The sequence below is a fragment of the Schistocerca nitens genome, chromosome 7, assembly GCF_023898315.1.
Source record: "Schistocerca nitens isolate TAMUIC-IGC-003100 chromosome 7, iqSchNite1.1, whole genome shotgun sequence".
Taxonomy (NCBI): Eukaryota; Metazoa; Arthropoda; class Insecta; order Orthoptera; family Acrididae; genus Schistocerca; species Schistocerca nitens.
The window spans coordinates 319920753-319943312 of NC_064620.1; the positions used below are offsets into that span (position 1 = coordinate 319920753).

At 38.5% G+C, this 22560-nt stretch overlaps 1 protein-coding gene across 5 annotated transcripts in view; it reads right to left on the reverse strand.

Moving 5' to 3' along the window:
• LOC126194752 (multidrug resistance-associated protein 1) overlaps window positions 1-22560 on the reverse strand; it is a 390212-nt gene that overhangs the window by 101328 nt on the left and 266324 nt on the right. For all 5 annotated transcript variants that reach the window (XM_049933031.1, XM_049933029.1, XM_049933033.1 and 2 more), the window contains exons 14-20: window positions 16202-16286; window positions 11490-11683; window positions 11203-11379; window positions 8450-8617; window positions 7251-7431; window positions 6839-6995; window positions 185-323 (exon numbers count right to left, since the gene is read on the reverse strand). In XM_049933031.1, the coding sequence (XP_049788988.1) occupies window positions 185-323; window positions 6839-6995; window positions 7251-7431; window positions 8450-8617; window positions 11203-11379; window positions 11490-11683; window positions 16202-16286 (1101 nt within the window). The remainder of the gene's footprint in view (window positions 1-184; window positions 324-6838; window positions 6996-7250; window positions 7432-8449; window positions 8618-11202; window positions 11380-11489; window positions 11684-16201; window positions 16287-22560) is intronic.

The window sequence follows — 22560 nt, forward strand, 5'->3', positions numbered from 1 at the left end:
AAAAACATCTTTTGTTTCAGCTAAAAAGGCAAGGCTGTACCATCATCTATAGCACCATGCCAAGCAAAGCACTGTGGTAGTATTCTCATCAACTTCAGACTGGTGACAGCATTACCTTTTTTTTTTTTATTAAACTATCATCAATATTAGGGAAAATTTTAAAAAATTGTGAAAACTGACTTACACTTCCTGTTTCTGCTTTCTCAATTTCTATAAGCTTCTCCCCAGGCTGCACTGATTTAACAAGTACATTATTCTTCTCAACACTATTGGCTCTTTTAAGGCTATTACTCTTCTCAGTGCTACTCTCTATTGAGTTTTGCCTGCAAGTAATTAAATTACATAAAGTCCAGAATTTTCCAAACTGAGTCATTCTTAAATACTGTACACAATCATATTTTAATGCTCATTATTGATTACTTCACACACAACAGATATAATTCACAACACAGAACAGTTCAGATTGATCACACTGAGTATCCGATAAACTTTTTTAACTGAGTAACAAGCATACCAATGCAACATATTAACAACCTATTTTCATGATGGTCAAGGCTCTGATTTGAATATTATGAATGTAGGAAGTTGTTTTGAGTGTGGAAGTTCAATATTTCTGCTTTACAATTTCTGAGTCAACATGATTCCCTGTCTATGTAATTCTCAAAGCGGAAATTTATAAAATAAATATTATGTCTTGAATATTTCATTACAAGTAAGTAAAAATTCACGGTAACAGATCTGAAAAATCGGCAACAGCTCAGCTCTTACATTTACTCAAAGACAGCAAATTTCAGTATGGATGTAGGAACCATTTCTTCCTGGGTGTGTGTGCAAAGAAAGTCTGCCTCATAATTTGTTACAACCATTGCCAGTGCAGAAAAAGGAAGATGCGTGGGCACAAAAAATCACACAAAAATTTTCTCCAATTTCCAATTGCGAGGTCTGAATGAGCTGCAAGAATGTCCAGGAAAGCAATGAACTACTGTATTTACTCGAATCTAAGCCGCACCTGAAAAATGAGACTCTAAATTCAAGGGGAGAGAAAAGTTTTAGGCCACACTTCCAAATCGAAACAAAGTTGGTCCATTATAATATGAGACACAATTTAGGTCAAATGAATGACGATACAGCTACAGTAGTTTGGTTCGAGTCTTAAGGTTACCAGTTAAGCTTTACCAGGTAGCCATTGCTACACGTCAGGCGCTCTGCCCGTATTTATGTGGGTACCCTTCCTTTTTCACATGCTTTGTCTGGTTTGAATTGATTGCTTATTTTTCTTTGATCTGATAAGTGCCGTTCTCTTTGTTATAGGTGTTTACGTCACTCTAAGCCGAAAATGCATTACTGTACTGTGTCATGCATTGTTTGTCGCATTCTGATAATGAGTGCTTACGGGCTGTCGCCGCTTGCCGCATGGCTTACTTTCATGCACGATACCACCGCTTACAATTTAAAAAAGCAGAGAGAGAGAGACAGGAAAGAGGGGAAGGGGGGGGGGGGGGGGGCGGAATCGTCTCATTAGCGAAGCGATGGCAAGAGACTGCTATTTGTTGTTACTTAGACTGCTGCTTTCGTTGATAATGATCAACAAGAACCAAATAATAGACTGCGTATGATAGAAGATGTTCTGAACAAGAGTTTAGTGAAAATTTTTCTCCATTTGAAAATCTTTGCAGACACCTCTTTAGTACATTACATTCTGCACAGAAATTAGACACATCTTAGATTTAAAATTCTAGTCAATTGCCGTGCTTCATTTCTGACTGTATCACTGTTAGGCATAAGAATAATACGAATATAAACATGACACGATACGTGTATTCTTCCGCGTTTGCTGTTGTCTCACTCTAGTTTCATAGTTTATTAGGCAGACAGGATTTAAATGAGATAGCAGCAAACACAAAAGAATACATGACAAAATGTTTATATTCGTATTATTCTTATGGTGAAGAGAATACTGCATGTGATTCACAATTCATAGAAGTTCCTAGTAGCAACCATCTCTTCTCACAGGTAGGAAAAAATTCAGAACATAGAGTTTCCCATATTGACAAACAGCCCAAACAGTCTTGCCAGTCGGATTTTCGTAGTACATTGAAATGTTGCTAGAAGATGAACAATACGAAATTTGTATTTACTTTATTGGATAATGTATGAAAATGCAGTGGTCGAAAGTCAGGGTGGAGAAAAAAAGCTCGTCTTCCACTTTTTTTTTTTACTGAAGCAGAGGTTTTGGTGCCAGTATTTATCTGTGCCTGCAAAACAGGCCTGTGTAGCGCTACATACACTACTGGCCATTAAAATTGCTACACCAAGAAGATGGCGTGCTACAGATGCGAAATTTAACCAACAGGAAGAAGATGCTTGTGATATGCAAATGATTAGTTTTTCAGAGCATTCACACAAGGTTGGCACCGGTGGCGACACCTACAACGTGCGACATGAGGAAAGTTTCCAATCGATTTCTCATACACAAACTGCAGTTGACGGGCATTGCCTGGTGAAATGTTGTTGTAATGCCTCGTGTAAGGAGGAGAAATGCGTACCATCACGTTTCCGACTTTGATAAAGGTCGGATTGTAGCTTATCGTGATTGCACGACCGCATGTTGCAGGTCCTGTACGGACCTTTCTGGATACAGAAAATGTTCGACTGCTGCCCTGGCCAGCACATTCTCCAGATCTCTCACCAATTGAAAACGTCTGGTCAATGGTGGCTGAGCAACGTCAGTCACTACTCTTTACGAACTGTGGTATCGTGTTTAAGCTGCATGGGCAGCTGTACCTGTACACTCCATCCAAGCTCTGTTTGACTCAATGCCCAGGCGTATCAAGGCCGTTATTATGGCCTGAGGTGGTTGTTCTGGCTACTGATTTCTCAGGATCTACGCACCCAAATAGCGTGAAAATGTGATCACATGTCAGTTCTAGTATAATATATTTGTCCAATGAATACCCATTTATAATCTGCATTTCTTCTTGGTGTAGCAATTTTAATGGCCAGCAGTGTGTATTCGATGGCAGAAGTTAGTTGTGGCGGCACCTACCAACATTTTTCAGAACTTCCGCTTACTTTGCACTCGATTCTAAGCCGCAGGCAGTTTTTTGTATTTCAAAAACTGGAAAAAAAGTGCGGCTTCGATCGAGTAAATACGCTAATACTTCCAGTAAAAGTAAGAGATAAGATGCAATTTATGCAAAGGGGAAATCCTTTTCATCAGAAGGGATGGACTGCACCACTGAATTGGAGTGGGGAGGATACCAAGCAGTTTGCGACATATTCCATATCTTTGAGACAATAGGTTAAGTATAATTTTTTAAGTACATTTTGGACTGCATAGGATAAGAAACAAGCATTATTTTAAGAGAATGAAATTATTAAAATACCAATGGGTGGTTGTTTGAGATTACATCAGCCACTGAAACAAGTTAATAAATGGGGACAGCATCCAGCTGTTAATATGGTTTCAGGAGTGTCTGGAGGGACCATCCTGAATGAAGATGCTTGGGTCTGGGTGGTCCCAACAAGTTTTAGGTACACAAACTACCTATACAAATGGAAAATATACACAGTTGTGAAGAATTGAGTGGAAGAGTGATAAAAGTTGTATTTCATAATGGTGGGAAGAAAATGGGGCTTAGATATCAATAGACACATCTCAGTTATGTACTCTCTCGGCATGTCTACCTCTCAGAATCAAATTGTTATTCACTGAAGGCTGTTTGATTGCAAATGTAGGATAATTTATTTTGGCATTTGAAGAGGATGTTACTTCTCCAATAAGCTGGACCTCCAGAGCATATTACATTTTAAGTCGTGTGGAGCAACAATACTCCCATCGTTAAATACACTTAATTGTGCCATGCATTTATAAAAATAGTATGACTTGTTTTATTAATCCATTCATAGATTGTTTTACTGTGATAATGCTTAAAATTTCCAGTTTTAATTTCCATTGTGAAACCCTCCCTCCCTTTTCTGCACTGCATGGCTACTGTTCTTAAATAAATTGTGGAAAAAATTGACTTTTTCTTTTGTAAATGTCTTTATTAACATCATACAAGTAATATCTTCAGAATCATGGGAATATATTGTGTTTCTTTTTCAGATTCTGTGTGAAAGTATAGATCTCTTTACATTGTAGGACTACTGGGGTTAAGTTACAGACACTCAAGTCATTGAGGTGGGATCCAGCTGAAGATTTTCATCAGGTCATGCTCTTCATGCAAATGAGGACTACCTCCCAAATTAAATCTAGCATTGCTTCAGAACATTAAGTATTATTTAAAACAAAAATATACTGAATTTAGTTTCACTGCTTCTTAGAACATATTTCCAAAACACTCGATTTTCATGAACTTTTAGATATAAGGAAGTTTAGTGAGTTAAGTGGAAAGCCATAATGTTTATCATCTTTTGGGGAAATATGGAGCTATCTTGTTCTTCCTTTTATAGCTGTCACTGTGGAGTGGGGAATCTCTCTCCTGCCCTCTGGATAACATTGGATAACACAAATGTTGGTGGCTGAGAAGAACACATTGCAGTGTAAGTGCATTTTCATACTTTATTAACTGATGAATTAATATTCAGGACATGTAATCCTTTGTACGAAGCAAATCTATGGTTACATTCGCAATTCATAATGGCAACACTTCAACAGGAGATGCACTGCAGCACCATCTTTGCACTTTTATCGAAGAAATCTTTTGATTACATGCTGTGACCAGGTTCAAACCACTCACTCGATTAACCCTTTTGCTTCTGTGGGTGTGTGTACACATCTTGCTACGCCATTCCTCCAGATGCTGTTGACATGCATGTCTGCACCATTTGGGTTTTCGTACAGGGCTATGGATGTCTGTATGCATCCTGAGCTGCCGACCTCTCACTGCTGTGGACGAGTTACTTCCATATCTCCGTGAATAAAAGAGTTTTGAGTATTTCTCAGAAAACATATATACCTCATTGCATGTTATCATTTGCAACAAAACCTCTTTTTGGTATCTTAGATTGTTTATGAGGTGTGACGATAGTCATGACCACGACTCACGATGCACAAGGCCAAGATTGGGGGCATCATACATGACTATCCTTTGCATATAAAACCTGATAACTCAAGAACGAAATGATTTATCATTCTGCTCTCAATTTTAAATGAAATTTCAATACCTTACCTTTATTTCACTCACTGGAATGTTTGAGCTAACATCAGCCACAGGTAATGTTTATACGCTGGATACACTAAAATTTTGTACAATGGTTTACTTAATTTGATGCAGTGCAGTATGTATGATGGATAACGAAAACAAATTCAGTTCTTTATAGAGTGAAGATATTGGACTGTAAGTCGTGCAAAACTAATTTTTTTTTCCTAATAGTTCTCGAAAATCTGACAGTAGGTATTTCACATTGACCAGAACAGTGTCTCTCAGCATAAATACCAGCATTTGATGAGCAACACGACCATGACAAAAGCTGCCTCAGAATAGAATGCAGAGCGCATATCTGTAGTAGCGAAAGGGTTAATTGGATCATCTTCCTTTACTACCAAGTCCCAGAATAATGATGCTGACACTAGAATTTCAACTTTGTCCTAGCAGAATGGCCAGCGTTGACACAGTGATCTGCCACAGCCTATTTATCAGGGACACCAAAGGTACTTCTGGCTCATACATTCAAATGAAATCAGCTGTGTCAGAGTACTGCATTGCACTGGCTACTCTATACCACGTGGCAATGTTGAAGATCTACTGCCTACTTCTTCGTTCTAGTGCTTGGTAGTGATGGAAGCAGTGGAAATATGTTTAGTGGACAATTCATTTACTAGAGATATTGTTTCCAATCTGGACAAAGCACAGAATTCAGCACTTTATTGGATAAACTCACAAAGGCATCAACAATGAAAAGGTGTCCAACCACTGATACATTTCATGCAAAGATCTTTCCCATCAAACAACACTGCTGGCCCTTGTGTATTCTGTAGCAGTAAGTGGAACTGCACAACTCTCATGTTTGAATCAATGGATATGACTGTTGTAGCTCACTCTTAAGATGGCCAAAAGAGTACATGGCCAAAATATAAGTTGAAGAGATCGAGTTTCTACGTCTGCTTGCACACAGGGAAAAATAATGCCCAGTTTAATAATGTCCAGATTCTATGAGAGGGCTCAAAATTTGAGCTTTGTGTTATGAAGAACCTAAGCAAGCAAATTAACATTTTCACGAAATTATTAACATAAAAAAGAAAATAAGGAAAAAAGCAATACTGACCACTGTAAGCAAGAATAAGAGTGCATATATGCACTTTATAGCAGTAATTACTTGATTAAAGACCACTGGCACACAGAAAATAGTAAACAGAGGAAATTCAAATAGTCTGCAATAGGACAAATTGAAAAGAACCCTACATGAGAAAGGTTCTTTACTCTCCACTAACAGCTGTATCACAGTTACTTATTTTGCTCATTTTGCATTTGCCTTATCTCCACACAGGATACTTCCTAAAGATTCAGAAAGTGGTGGTGTCAAAGGTAATACATTCACAAGTTTGTGAGCCTTGCTCCAGATGTTCTTGTTTTGAAAGTGTCATACAGATGTTTCTTTTCTTCGCCCACGAAGCATAAATATGGAACAACCTACCTCTCAAATATCATTTAAAACCATTTTTGGTGAACAAATTTTTTCCCCTACTGGAATGACATGATACATGAATTACAATTTAAGAATTGCTGTTTTGGGTACGTTTATTCAGATATTTAGCAAAAAAAAAAAAAAAAAAAAAAAAAAAACAAGGATTTGTTATATTAAACAAAAATGATAGGGGTATAAAAATCTGTACCTGTATACTGATCCTGACACTGAAAGTGAATTTTTATCACCAATTGAGCCACTATCACTGTGACTTTCTGAAACTCGTGACCTTGCTCGCTTCAATTTTTGTGATAGTTCTTCAGCACCAATTGTAGTCTCCAACTGTTGTTTGATCTCTTCAAGCTCTATGAAGGAAGAAAGGAAATTGTGGAGTCCCCAAGTATCTGTATTAAAGGACTATGAACAAGAACTAGAAGTATCCACTCATTGCATATTTCTGTTACTGAGCAGTAGACAGGCACACGAGAGAGAGAGAGAGAGAGAGAGAGAGAGAGAGAGAGAGAGAGAGAGAGTAGATCAGTATTTGTAAACACATGACCCACTTATGGTTCTCAATGAGCCAATTCACACAGGCCAGCATTTTATATTTTGTACCTCACCTCCATCGCCTTCATCTGTGGCAGCCTCCTGAAGATGCTGCACAAGGAACTCTGCAAATGCACCCTTCTTTTCAAGCAACTCCTTATAAGCACCAATCTCAGTAACTTCACCATCTTTAAGAACTACAATGAGGTCTACCTCTGGCAGGAATGTTATACTGTGTGTCACCAGCACTCGTGTCTGCAAAACAAAGTCCATTTTAACGTTGATGCTAAACATGAAAATAGCTACACTCCTCTTAACCCAACCAATAAAGAAAGGAGGAGGAGGAGGAGGAGGAGGAGGAGGAGGAGATTAGTTTTTAACGTCCTGTCGACAACGAGGTCATTAGAGACGGAGTGCGCAAGCTCGGGTGAGGGAAGGATGGGGAAGGAAATCGGCTGTGCCCTTTCAAAGGAACCATCCCGGCATTTGCCTGAAGCTATTTAGGGAAATCACAGAAAACCTAAATCAGGATGGCCGGAGACGGGATTGAACCGTCGTCCTATAAAGAAATAGTTGTTCACTAGACACTCTACAATTTTACATTTTATGTAATATTACTAATCACTTCAGTATCAGGAAATGCAGGTGAAACAAATGATAACCTGAATATTTCATAGTAAATTAGGAAACATTATTAGTGCTAATTTGCCCATTATTGGATTAGTGAAGAACAGTGTGATGGGAAGTATTTATTAACGATACTATCGTATTCTAAGGATTAGAGGTAGCAGGATCCAATATGTTCAAACAGCAACTTATCACAATTATCACTAACCTACATACCAACTGTTCACTCTATTCACTATAATGCGTCTCAGTATAGATTCGATGTGCCTGTCTGCCACTCAATGCCTTCTCCGATTGTTAAGACACGATTTATCCTTTTTCATAACATTGTTATTCCAGCCCAAATTTTCCACCGTTTCCTTTTTGTAAATTATTAGTTTTAAGTATTGGGAAGTTTATTTCCTCTGTGTACATGCATAATCACTGAGGCACATTAATGTAGAAATAATATGGCTACAACAATGTCAGTGTATTAGCACACCTAAAATTGATAGTGACCCAGAAACAAATGAATATCAATCCAAAGTTACACACTGTCTACAGACTTTTTTTTTTAACATCTACTCACATCACTGGGAAGGTCTTTACATCAGCGGATTAATTAGTGTACGAAATTCATCATCAGAAAGATCAAAATGAAACTTACCTTCTTTTTCAGTAATCCTGTTGGTCCAATAACATTTTCAAAGATGTGCTTTCCAACATGACTATCAACAGCACTGAGAGGATCATCTAGAAAATATATATCAGCATTGCTATAAACTGCTCTAGCCAAACTGACTCTCTGTTTCTGACCACCACTCAAATTTATACCCTGAAAGAAGAAGAGAACATTTCTCAACTGGAACAAACAGCTGTGAATTAAATATATATAGAGAAAGAAATTTCGACTTATTCTGAAGTATACAATATGCAACACTAATCTCAAGCCAGATAAAGTAAGTACTGTAACACTTCAAAACCTGCCTCAGTTCTTGACTTTCTATGTGCGTAAGCGCACTACATGTGGAGCCCTCTTATCCTGGGGTCTGAGTGACCTGCCATTCTTTTTTTAACCCTCCCCAACCTATGCCCTCTCCTCTAAAGGAAGGAACTGTTAGTTCTAGAACACCAAATAATGTTCACACATAATACTCTTATATGAGTGATATCAGTATTCTGAAACATTTCACATCTAAGTACTGGTCAGCACTTCTGTGTCTTATTTATTAGCTTTCTCAATAGATTTTTTCCTTCAATGATGCATATATGTCCTTTTACTATTTCTGTCCTTTTTTCCTTTTAGTGACGTGAGAAGATTGATGCTTTTGTTAACTGATAATGTCTTGTTCCATCTTTTATCAGTTTGTATCATCGTGCATGTTGAATTCTTTAGACTTACAGTTTACTTTAAGCAAGGCTCGCATTCGAAAGATACCGACTGCTAAATGTAGAAATTAAAAGAACATCACAGCTTGGGAACAAGATAGTGAATGACTTATTTTCAGTAACAAAAACTTGATCATTTGATGTAAAAGAAACTAGCAAAATTTTAAGACCAAGAGTAACTGAAAGATTAGTGTGACATTGCACCTAAAGAGCAGAATACATTGAATATGACTGGCCAACATTCTGAGATATTATCGTACTTTTTATTTGCTTTCTGTAATAATTTAGTGAAAGGTAGAAAATTACTTTTAGGAAGTGATTATCACTGTCTACAGCTTTGCAGGAACACAGCTCCCATTTTAGCGATTTTCAGTAAAGACTAAAAAATGACACCAGCAGAATCCAACAAACTGACCCACTGGAAAGTGTTTGGAAAGTTATGTGGACTTAAAAAATTTGTAATGAGGGTGTCTGGAACCTACTACAGCCTTAAAAGTCATATATTTCTGTTACATGCTTTAACATGTAGTGGGAAAGCTCTAACAGAATTTAAATAATTTGGCAGTAAAGGCGACCACACCAAATAGCAAAAGTGTTGGGTAATCTAAGTATAGACATGAAACAGAAGGAAAATTTGCTAGCTTTCAAAATACATCCTTCCTTACTCCAGCTAGAGAAAGGATTTATTCCTAAAGATAGCAAGATTACCTTCTCTTTCATGTGTGCCTGTTAACAACAAAATGCTTCCACTGTTCAGCAGGTGGTCTCCTTTATCCTTTACTTACTAAAATATAATGTACAAGGACTCCAGGGAAGAGTGGTTGGCCAAAGGAAATCTTGCATCCAGGAAGGAAGTAGTGAACAAAGTATGAACAGGATATGATTACAATTCAAGATTTCCCCCCCCCCCCTTCAAAGCCTGAAGTTTTGTTGGTATGATCAGAGATAAACCAACATCAACTACTCAGAAAATATATGAACTTGCAAGAAATTGAAAGACAAGAGCATCAGATAAAAACTCATGGAAACATATGAATACATAGTGACATGCAATAAAATAAATTTTCTCTCTCATGAAGTACAGTGCACCACATATTTCACTGTAGTCAGCATTAACAGGTGAGCCTCCCTGTGGGGACTGAAAATATGTACGTAAGTGGTAGGGTGCTCTGCTAAAATAATTTAGAATTCATTTCACCTATAACAAGTAGCACCATGATGATAAAGAGGACACCAGATACTTGTCCCAGGGTGCAGCTGTAACCAACTGAATATTTTAACTAAAGTGCAATAGGGCAGCATCTGGTAGATGGAAAGCTGTGCTGATTGTACAGACATCAATTAATCAACGATGCACTGAAAGTTATTAATTTTCTATGGATGGCAGTCTACAAATTACTACATGCCGAATACTATGTGGCATCAGAACTGCTATCTATGGATTAATAAACAAACACTATCAATGAAATCATAAAATAATTGATTAAAAATTCTTTACCAAAGATATAATAGAATTTGAAACTAATAAACAGTAATAACAAATAAGTTATCATTGCAACATTTCATTAAAGCCATAGATCCCAACAAAATGTAAGTGATAATTAGTACTGAAATTATATTGAAATAATTACTTTGTCATTGCACTTTAGTGAAGATAAAATTACAGTGAAAGAAGATTCAGTTATCCCTGACAAATTAATAAAATAAACGTACATGTAGAACAAAAACCTTACAATTGCAGAGGGTAACCCATTCTCCAAAACAGTGTGATATGACACTGAAGTGCTGAATAAAATTGATTGAACGAATTGATGGTACAATATACGAACTATTACATTTGGCTTACTCTGCTGAACAAAACTAAATCATTATTCTTATGAAGTGTGGTGACCACTGTCATACTATTTCAAATAACAAAACAAGAAACAATTAAGGAATAACAAAGGCAAGAAATTTTCAAACTAATAAGCTTCTGATAAAAGTAATAACTTCTTTTATCTAACTCGCTGCTGACTTTCAAATCATCCTTACCTTTTCTCCAATTTCTGTCTGGTCACCACCCGGTAGCATCTGAAGATCAGGTTTAAGCGCACATGCATCTACTATTCGAAGGTATGAAGACTGCTCTAAGGATTTACCAAACAGAATGTTGTCCTTCAAAGTAGCATTCTGTATCCATGCCTGCTGTGGTACATAAGCAATTGAACCCTGCAACAGTAACATTTATAAAGTAGTGTTCGCAAATAAACAGTAACTGGAACAACTATGTACAGCAACTTATTTCACACACTGCTTTATCAATAAATGGTAACATTTACCTTGGTGTTAACCCTGCCAGTAATTTTGTCCATTTCACCAAGAAATGCTGAAACCAGTGAACTCTTTCCTGAACCAACAGTTCCAACAACAGCTACCAATGAACTCTGTTTGATTTGCAGATTAATGCTTCTTAATACTGGGCTTTCATCAGGGCCCCAGCTGAAGGTACCATTTTCCATGACAAGAGGATATTCTGCCAATAAAAACAATAACTAAGTCACAATTTAAGGAAAAAAGACTTACATTTTTTGATTACAGTTCTGTTGACTGCTACTGCTGATCAGTTAAGGCATAAAACACACTGCCACGCACAACAAATTATGAAATTATGGAAAGCTACAACTGACGATCCCCTCGCTAAACACGGCAGGGGGGGGGATCTGGACAATGACTGATCTGGCTTTGTAATATTAGCCAGCATCCAATTTTGTACTGAACATAATTGAATAATCACTAACACTTGTTTTAAAAGAATCGCCTAAGGTTGTATACGTAGAAGAGACATGGGACACAGGAAAATTTCAGATAGATTATATAATGATAAGCAAAGATTTCTAGAACCAGATTTTGAACTTTAGGCATTTTCAGGGGGCAGATGTGGACCCAACACAATATTTGTTGGTTTTAACTCCAAATTTAAACTGAAGAAAGTGTATAAAAACAAGTATGAATTTGAGGAGACAACACCAGAAGTCGCACCAGGGAAGAACAGTGTTCTGTTATTCACTTTTTGCATAGTGAAGGTGTGAAACCTATTGAAATTCATCGATGAATGAAGGTTCAGTACGGTGATGCATGTTTGTCACAGCAGAAAGTCTACGAATGGAGTAGGGAGTTCACAAATGGTGTGACTTCAGTGGAAGATGCTCCTCATCCAGGTCAGGCACAATGAGTTGTGACTCCACAGAACATCGCAGCAGCTGAAGCTGTAGTGAAGGAAAACCGCCGAGTGACACTGAATGACACTGCAGCATGTTTACAGATTAGTCATGGGTCAGCACACCACATTGTGCATGATGTGCTCCAGTTCACGAGCTGTCTGCAAGATGTGTGCCACGGCAGCTGATTCCTGAAATGAGAGAACGACATGTTGATGTTTGTGAAGAACTGCTTCGGCACTTTGAATGAGAAGGTGGTGGCTTCCTTGCAAGAACTGTTACTGGGGACGAAACCTGGGTTCACTTACACCAACCAGAAACAAAGAGTGAGCAAGGAATGGTGCCATTCCTCATCACCCAAACCAAAGTAGTTTCGAACAAAACCATCAGCAGGGAAGGTTATGCTGACCCTCTTTTGGGACGAAAAAGGTGTCATTTTGGAGCATTACATGCCTAGAGGGACCACTGTCACCAGTGCATCATACACAGATCTCCTAAAAAAAAACCATCTGTGGCCTGCAATCAAATCAAAGTGATGTTGATTGCTGTCAGCAAGTGTCCTGTTGCAACATGACAATGAAGGCCCCACACTGCCTATACAACAGTTGCAACAATCACAGACCTGCATTTTGAGTGTCTTCCTCATCCACCATACTCACCAGACCTTGCCCCAAGTGATTTACATATGTTTGGACCACTCAAAGACACAATGGGAGGAAAGACATTCCATTCTGATGAAGAGGTATGCCACGTGGTGCATGAGTGGTTGCGCGGACTACCAAAAGAATTTTTTTCTAAAGGAATTTATGCACTTTGTAAGGGCTGGAGGACTTGCATTTGTACCACTTCTGCACAGTAAATAATATTTAAAAAAACAATAAGGTTTTCATTTGACTCACTCTCGTATAGACTATTTTTCCTAACTCGGCACCGAAATGACTAATGACGTCAGAAGCAGAAAGGATATACAATGCTTACTGGAAACAGCAAGAGAAGTATTTTTGCAAGAGAAATCTGTTAACACTGAATATAAAATTAATGTGTTAGGTTATCTGATCTGAAGGTATGTGCGTCCGGAGTGTAGCCTTTTATGGAAGACAAACATGGGGAGGAGGGGGGGGAGGGGTGGGGTGGGGGAAGGGGTGTGGGAAGGGGTGTGGGAAGGGGTGTGGGAAGGGGTGTGGGAAGGGGTGTGGGAAGGGGTGTGGGAAGGGGTGGGGGAAGGGGTGGGGGAAGGGGTGGGGGAAGGGGTGGGGGAAGGGGTGGGGGAAGGGGTGGGGGAAGGGGTGGGGGAAGGGGTGGGGGAAGGGGTGGGGGAAGGGGTGGGGGAAGGGGTGGGGGAGGGGGAAGGAAGGAGGAAGATATGGGAATCACATCAAACAATATACCATCTTGTTAAGTGCTGTACAGACCTGGACTAGAATGCCAAGAGAAGAACTAATGTCCAAGCAACTAAATGAAGTTTTTGTGAAGTCAGTCTTCTGTCTTGTGTAACAAAAATCAAAAAGATGAGAGCTGAATGTTAGGGAGACAACATGTGAGAACCTTTGCAAGATAAAATTGAGGGGATAAAGGTTCATATCGTATGGATGTTGGAAGGCAATGCGTTATAAGAGGTTGTCTAGGAAGATGCACAAGATGAATATGGCAGCGCAAGATTAAGGAGAAGTGGCTCAATGGAGTGGAATTAAGTATTCAAAAAAGAGAAGACAACATAGAAGTAACAAAAGATAGGTGGCAAGAATTTCTTTGGGTTTTCTGAAACGTCCTTTGATAAAATTTTGCTGCAGTTCATACGTTTGCCTTTTGAATCCCTTTATTCACAGCTTAATGCCGTGTTTCATGTGTACTGTGCAATTATTGCTGAGTTCTGGAATGTATACCATGTAGATTCCCTACTACTAAGTAACCTCGTACATACGTTATTTAGTCTACTAGTTGTACAAATCTTACTAATTGTTTTAGTTGCTGTTTATTATTTGATTATCACTGATACAATTTTCTTGTGGTCACTGAGATAAGTTTTGATGTTAACACCCATACCATTTTACCTTGATAAAGGTAAGGTCCATTTGTTGCCATTGGATCTAATATATTTTCCTAATGAGCTTGCATCCTAACTACCTGCTCTAAGCAGTTTTCAGGTAAGCATTTAATATTAGTTCCCAGGATATCTCTTCACAACAAATACTCACAGAAGCATGATCGTCTCAACTGACTGTTGGGTGATTAATGCAGTCTCCAATGGCATTATGATTGGGGAGCAGATGTATGAGACACGGGAAAGTAGTACCTCCACATTTCTTATGCAAGAACTCTTTATTCTTCATGTCCACATTCTTTTTCTCAACAGTCACCCTGGCAACAAACATTTTGCCCATGGAGAAAATGGTTTGTTGATAAAGTCACTGTAGAATGTTTGACTTTGTTGACAGATGCACAAGCCCACCTCTGCTTGCACTGCTTCATCACTATCAAAGTTACGTCCATGTTCTTTAAGTTTTGGAAACAGATAACCATTGGATGGGGCGATGTTGGGATCACTTGGAGAGTGATTGGTGGTGATGAACCCGAGGTGTCGGATTGACGCACATGTTGCAGTGTGTGTGTGTGTGTGTGTGTGTGTGTGTGTGTGTGTGTGTGTGTGTGTGTGAGAGAGAGAGAGAGAGAGAGAGAGAGAGAGAGAGATCATTCATTGCCATACTGAAGGAAAAGGTGCTCCACTTGTGGATGAACTCTTCGAATTCGAACTGGATTACAGCAAGTTATTTCTCACACATTAACAGTTATGTCGCACACTGCAATGTTAGAGACTACAATTGTAACGGCTGCAAATAAATAAACATGAAGGGTAAAGATGTAGAATATTAAAAATGTTTAATTTAAAACGCTTTAAGACCTTTCACACAGAAAATTTATATGCATTTCTTTTCAGCTTTCCCTCATACTAGTGAGCTGAGGTTTCTAGGGATTGGCCCTCCAATCTCTCTCCACTCTCTGAACACATTCCTGACATGACATGAGCGAATTCAAAGCTCCTGTGCAGCACTTGCCTACTTCATTCTGTATCCAGAACAGTAGTTGTCTCTGTGTTGTGACAAACAGAAAAATGAAAAAAAAAATATGCTGCAATGACATGTTCACAAGGCAGTGATCGAGCACCTAAGATGTATTTCCATAGATTGTTTTTATCAGAGTAAGAAGACTGCAAATTCATGGTAACTGATGACTGACAGTAAAAGATCAAAATCCAAGTCAATAAACAGAAACAATAAAAAATGTTACCACAATAATACACTTAAATTCTAAGATTTTGGGTTCTTAATCTGGACACCATTTTTGAACCTAATATTTAGTTGGGTGTTAAGCTGTATTTGAAGTACTGGCTGGTATCTGATAATATTCGGGATTATGGTCTCGGAAAAGTTGGAACCAGTGGTATAGACTAATGCTTTGAAGAATAAAATAGTAATGGCAATCGAGTAGTGTAGGAAAAGGAGTAAGTGCTTTTTGAAGTAGTTGCTTTTTTCATAACCTACATGTAGAGCTAATCGAGAAGTAAGTACCGTAACTATCGGATTGATTAGATTAGTGCTAGTTTTTGTTAGGAAACTTTACAGCAGTAGCCAGCACTGGTTACTTCTGCTTGTTAATGTATATCTCTATTCTTTCCACATGCCAAAAGACCTCCCTTCATGATGGAATTGAGGGAATATGATGTGATAATGGCTGAATGACTAGAACTCCTCTTACGTTCTAAATAATAGCACATATTTAAATAAATCCTATAGCCTAACAAACTTAATATGCTGAATCACTGAAGTTGTACTTACTGTCAGAATAATCATGTGTAACATTATTGGGGTCCAGTTCTTCACAATTCATGAACTTATTCATTCTCTTTATTGACACATTTGCCTGGAGATCAGAGATACACAGTTACTATCACACAGTGGCAAACACCAATTACAAATTAAAAATACTTCCAACTAATTTCATAACAAAGCCCCAAGTAATGAATAGAATGCTCTGAAATGTGCAGTTAATGCTCCCAGTTTCTGTACATTTCAATAGAAGAAAAGCATTTACACATATATATTACAGATCGTGTCTTCTATTGATTAGTTCACAGGCACGCACCACGATGTGGAACATGATGAGGGCCTTAAATATTGATATTTACAGCAGTCCATCATTTCAAGGGAACAAGTACAAATGAACTGTTTCCTGTATTGTTATTTTCAAGTTAAGGCAACAACTTTTTAATCATAAATAAATTGAATTTTATTATGGATTATCACATTCATGAAGTACTAAGAATGAAGCAGTCGTTACCCCAAAACATGAATCTGAACACTAGAGCATAGCTAAATACGATTGCAGTTGGAAATATATGGTTTGGGGGGGGGTGGGGGGGGGTGGGGGGGGGGGGGCACTCTCACAATGTTTGAACAGAAGTATACATAACATCAACACCTGATAACACACAAAGATTTCCAACCATCAAGTTCAGAGACCAATCTTTAACCCCTTCCTCCTCCCATGTAACTGCTTTCCATACCCTTACTAAGCAATGCAACAAAATGCTTGATCCCGCTTTCTCAGTTCAGGTCATAGTCATTTTATTCCAGGATCTGCTTGCTGATTAAAATATCACACAAAGAGTATGTAGTTCTCTTCCAGTTTTAGTTCCTATAATGATTACAGGAACAATACACACAACAATAAATATTCAGAGCACCCATTCATCACTAACGGCTTCAACTTTGTAGCGATTGGTGGTCTACGTCGTCTCCAGAATAATTATTCGAAACTACTACTCTTTTTATCCAGAACTGTCTATTACAGTAAACCAACCAACCTTATCAGCTAATTATGTTTCATTCATTTACATTAAACAGCCAGAAGATTAGGAGCACCAGTTAACCACAGATATAAACACGACTATGTCGCGAACAGTAAGTGATGCACTATGAGACCTCTCTGATGCATATGATGGCAGTATACCTTACTGGGAAAGATGCTATTATTTCCAATCACTCGGTTGACAACACTATTATGAAAAGCATAGATTCAAACTCATGACTGATGTGGTGTTGAGCCACAGACATACACAATAAAAAGACTGCTAAACAGCCTTACTTGGGGAGGGCTCTCTCTCTCTCTCTCTCTCTCTCTCTCTCTCTCTCTCTCTCTCTCTCTCTCTCTCTCTCTCTCTCTCCCTCTGGCTGTTGTGGCCCAACTGTGGACTACAAGTGCAATTGCGTCTGACATGAGCAGCAATATGGAGCAGGCGATGGGGACTCGGAGGTGGTATGAGGCCGAAAGATGGAGGGACAACAGGATAGGAATAATAGATCTTGCACTGCCTGTGAGTGTGCAGGTATTTGTTGTGGAGAAGATGAGGCTGCTAGGTGCAGAAACAGGAGGCTGTGCTGTGGAAGGGGAATGGGAAATGGAGAGATGAGAGGAGAGGAGAGAAGCACAGAAAGGAAAAAGATGCACTGGCAGAATAGAAGGCATATGTAGTGCTGGAATGGGAGCAGGGAAGAGGGTAGGTAGAGGCCACTGGGGTTACAGGAACAATGGCTACAGTGCGGAGAGATTTCCCACCTGTGCAATTCAAGAAAGCTGGTTTTGGTAGGAAGGATCCAAATGGCACAGAATGTGAAGCAAGCAGTCATTTAAGAGAAGCACATTGTGTTAGGAAGCAAATATGGTAACTTGGTTGCTCAGCTGTTTCTTTGCCAACAACCCCCAGCCCCAGCCCCAACCCCTGCCTTCTTATCCCCAACAACCACGACGCAATATATAGTCTGCAGGTGGGACACAGCAGCCTGAGACAGTGGCCAGGCATGCGCATTTTCTACTTCGGAAGAAGGCCTTTTGTCCAAAAGGTTGAACATACAGCAATCTGTTCATTCTGCCTGTTGCGACTCAACATCACCTCTATATGGTGAATATATTATTATACTATATTATATTATATTATACTATATTATATCATATAATTATATATATATATAATTATATTATATTATTATTATTATTAATATTATCTAATTGGATAGAGAAAAAAGTAACTTTATCGGTAACTGATTCTTTCTTTAATATTGTTATTCCATCCTGGACATCCAGTGTTTTTGTTCAAGGAAACTGTTACAAGCAGAAAATTTTGCAGCCATTGTTGATACAATGACCATCAGTTATGACTGCCATATGGTATAGGAAGGTCTAATTGGTTCTCACAACAGAAATGAGTTGTCCTGTCACGTGAAAGAAACTGCTTATACATTTGTAACATTGCTGGCCATACCAGGATGTACAGTCTTCAAGGAAAATAGCTGCTTTCTATGTTCAATGAGGAATATATGCAGGTCAGTAAAGGTAGCATGTTACATGGTCGCGCATCTGGCACAACTGTGGTTGTTCCATTAAGATATGAACTTCATGTGTATTATGGCAGGCCAATTTTATCTCTTCATGGTTAGTGTCTGTGGCACTGTGCTGTAGTTGTTTTCACAAAAACAAAGGTGTCCAAACAGTGTTCCATCTGAGATTCATTGAGGTACATGTCAGACCTAACAAAGCACCATTTGCGAACTGCAGGAATTGTGTTACCTGTGTGGGATCATGAGAGGTCATTCACTTACTATCCCGCAGTAAGCCTTTTTAGAAATAATCCTACAGTGAATTGCAACTGCTTTCCCAACAAAGGTCAACCAATGTGCTATTGCACAAATGCGCATAATTTTCTGGCTGAACAGTGTATAAAATCTTTACAGCTTACTTCTGTAATGTTCATCAATTCAATCAAATCGACATCTACATATCTACCCAATGACTTACCTTTAAATGTTTTGAATAGTTCAGATTTCAAAAATTAACCAAAATTGCATACATATCTTGTACGTAAAACTACAGGAAGGGAAAGACATGACTGCATAAAACAAAGTAAATACACAACTTTCCATGCATTTATTACTGGTGTGGTGTGGAAAAAAGGAACTACAATAAATATAAAATTTTTCAATGTACAATGAAATCTCAGTACAACAATAGCATAAATAACAATAATACCAGTAGCAGTACAAAATAATTTATTCCTGCCTCAAATTCTATTGTTGCAATGTGAATGCATTTCAATTAACTATCAAACGGTATTCCGGGGGATCGGATATGAGTGAAAGGTTCAATGTCCCCTTCATTCTACTTACCCTCTCATTGTAGAAAGTTGAGCCAAGCAGGAAACGTACCAGCCAGTTGTGCACTAGCCACTGGAGTGACTGCTGTTTTATCATGTAGGAGTCCTTGGCACTGTACTTAAAAGTTTTCGCATAAGCTATTGGATTCCTTGTAATTTCCCACCCTACTGTACTAGTCATGTTACTAACTTTGCTATGAGTCTTTTTCAAGGTTTTGATCCAAAAATGGCTTGGAAACAACTGTTTTTTTTTTTTTTTTTTTTTTTTTTTTTTTTTTTTTTTTTTTTTTTTTTTTGCCAAACCCTTAATGGAAAAAGGAATGCTCGAATACTGCGAGGCAAGAGCTTTTCGTGTGGAAACTGCAGAAGTCTTGGGAAAAGGTGAGGAGCTGCGGAAACGATTCCCTGTCGCAGCCAACCAGAATTTGCAAATTAAATTAAGAACATTTAACTTGTGTGATCCTCCAAAAGACGCAAATGGAAATGAATTTTGTGCCAAATGCAATTCATATGTATCTGATAAAACAGTATAGTGCAATAGGTGCACTATACTATTATCCATTTACAGAAAAATTATATTTCTGCTTGTATTATTTTGCATTTTTATCAAAAAGGACCATACTCTTATTTAATTTTGTGTAGGTATTTTGATATGAATTTGAAGGCTACTAACGGCTAATGGTTATACATAATTTCCACACAAAGGATTTTTGTGATTTAACATACTATTAAATAATGAAATTTATTGATGCTAAGTATCATTATGCACTATATCTCTACACTAACTCCATCGGAAAGGGAGCAGACAGGATCTGATCCAAGAGCACCATCTATTTCATCTCAAACCACCATACTACTTGACGGTTAAATGATAACTACACTACTGTTTGTAAAAAAGTAAAACACTCTGAACCAATGGTCTCCAACACACCATGTTAAGAGCAGATGTAGAACAGCAGAACCATAGTAAGTGATTTAAATGGCAGAGAGGTAAATGAATAATGAAGTGTCACTATGCATTGCCAAGATCACAGGTGGAATATCGACATGTGCGAGTGTTCGAATGGGAAAGAATGATTAGTCTCCAGGAGGCCAGTCTGTCATTCCATGAAATTGCATCTTGTACAGGGCACAATACACGATACAGTGAGGTGTATGTGGAACCAACAGAGAGAAGGGGGCCGTAAAAGTGCCAAAAAAGTAATGGACAACACAATGTGACCACAGCACAAGATGACCACCATCTTGTCCACTTGGCCATAACAGACAGAGCACCTTCTTCCACATTGTTGATATGAGGTCCGAGCACTACAACGGGGGTGCACACATCTGCATCAACTGTTCAATGTTGTCATCTGCAGGCTGGACTAGTAGTACACATGTCACTGCATCAGTTTCTACTGACCAAAATCCTCCAACACCACATACTGCAATGGGAACACAGACAATGATGGTGGCGTGCTGGGTGGCAAAATGTAGTGTTTTTGGATGAGTGTGGCTTGAACTTGTCATACAGTTATGGCAACAAACACATTGAGTGCCACTGCAGCGAACACAATCAGGCAAACAGTATTACTGGGCAGTACAACGGACGTGGTGTGGGAGACCATTGCTTATAACACGCAATCTCGTCCCCTAAGTCTCGAGGGCAATACGAATAGCTACTGCCGCAACAGAGTTTCTACACCCCATGGCACTGCTCCTCCTGCAGGTCATTCTTCACGCCATATTTCAGCAAGACAATATCTGGCTGCATATAGCAAGACACATATACCTTTCTTCAAAGAACAATGGGTACCACTGCCTCCCTGGCCTGCCAGTTTGCCCGATGTGTTACCCATCGAACACGACTGGGATACGGTTGGTCAGCAAATTGTTCATTCAGGTCCTCTTGCAGCCACAGCTGATGCTTTATGGATGCACTGATAAACCATGTGGCAAAGTATTCCCCAGCAGCATGTTCAGGCACTCTGATTCCATGCCAGGTATCTAGCAGCTCTGACTGCAGCACGTGGTGGCACTACTCTGTACTGATTTTCCACAGTCACAGTGTATGTGCAGGTCTGTAAATCTAATAATTTGTGTAGTGTCATGTCCACAATTGGTGGAATAAATTTCAGTGTTATTACATCTCTCAAGCTGCTTGTTTCCATTTCTCTGAAGAGTAGTGTATGACTATAATTATCTCCAACTGCAATAACTTCTGCAGTCACATTACTGTCTTGCACACTGGTTTTCTTACCAACTAAATTGATATGTAGCAAGAGAAAATTTTTTGTTCTTTGTATTCATGCAAAACAATTGAAGAGAGCTGTGTGTAATGAATCTTCCAGAGAGAGGTGAGGTGGGGCTAAAGACTCTTAGCACAGCAGAAAAACATACTGCACCAATACCAACAACTCAACTTTTTAAACTTGATTTAACATTTTGTGCAATCCACTAAGACCAAACTGTTTCAAAATTATTTTGAACAATTTAAATGTAACTACCACAATTAACATTTTTAGAAAGCAGATACTATCAAAACTCGAAATATTTAATTTCATTCTGTGCGTAACACAAAAATTTGCGCATTCATGTTTTTTAATATTAAAATTTTCAATAATTTGTGACTCAATACTTCTATTTCTTTAACTTTGTTAGAATGCATTGTTTAATTACCTGCAAGACTGCCATAATGAGAATTGCTTTTGCATGTCTCCTTACAGCTTTTTTGGTCTGATGATGTCATTGTACTGAGATTTCAATGTAACACTATAGTAATACACTGCTACTAAAATATGTAAAAGAAATAATGTGTGGGCCGAGATAAACTGAACTGCGTAAGGGAACTGATACTCAATGTTGGAAAATATTTTGTTCTCCACATAAAAGAATATTCGTAACACATATCCACACTGCCTACAGATGGACTGTATAGTTCAACACTACCAGCATTAACTGTGGAGACAGAAATGCACATAAATATGTTTCTGTCTTTTTGTCATA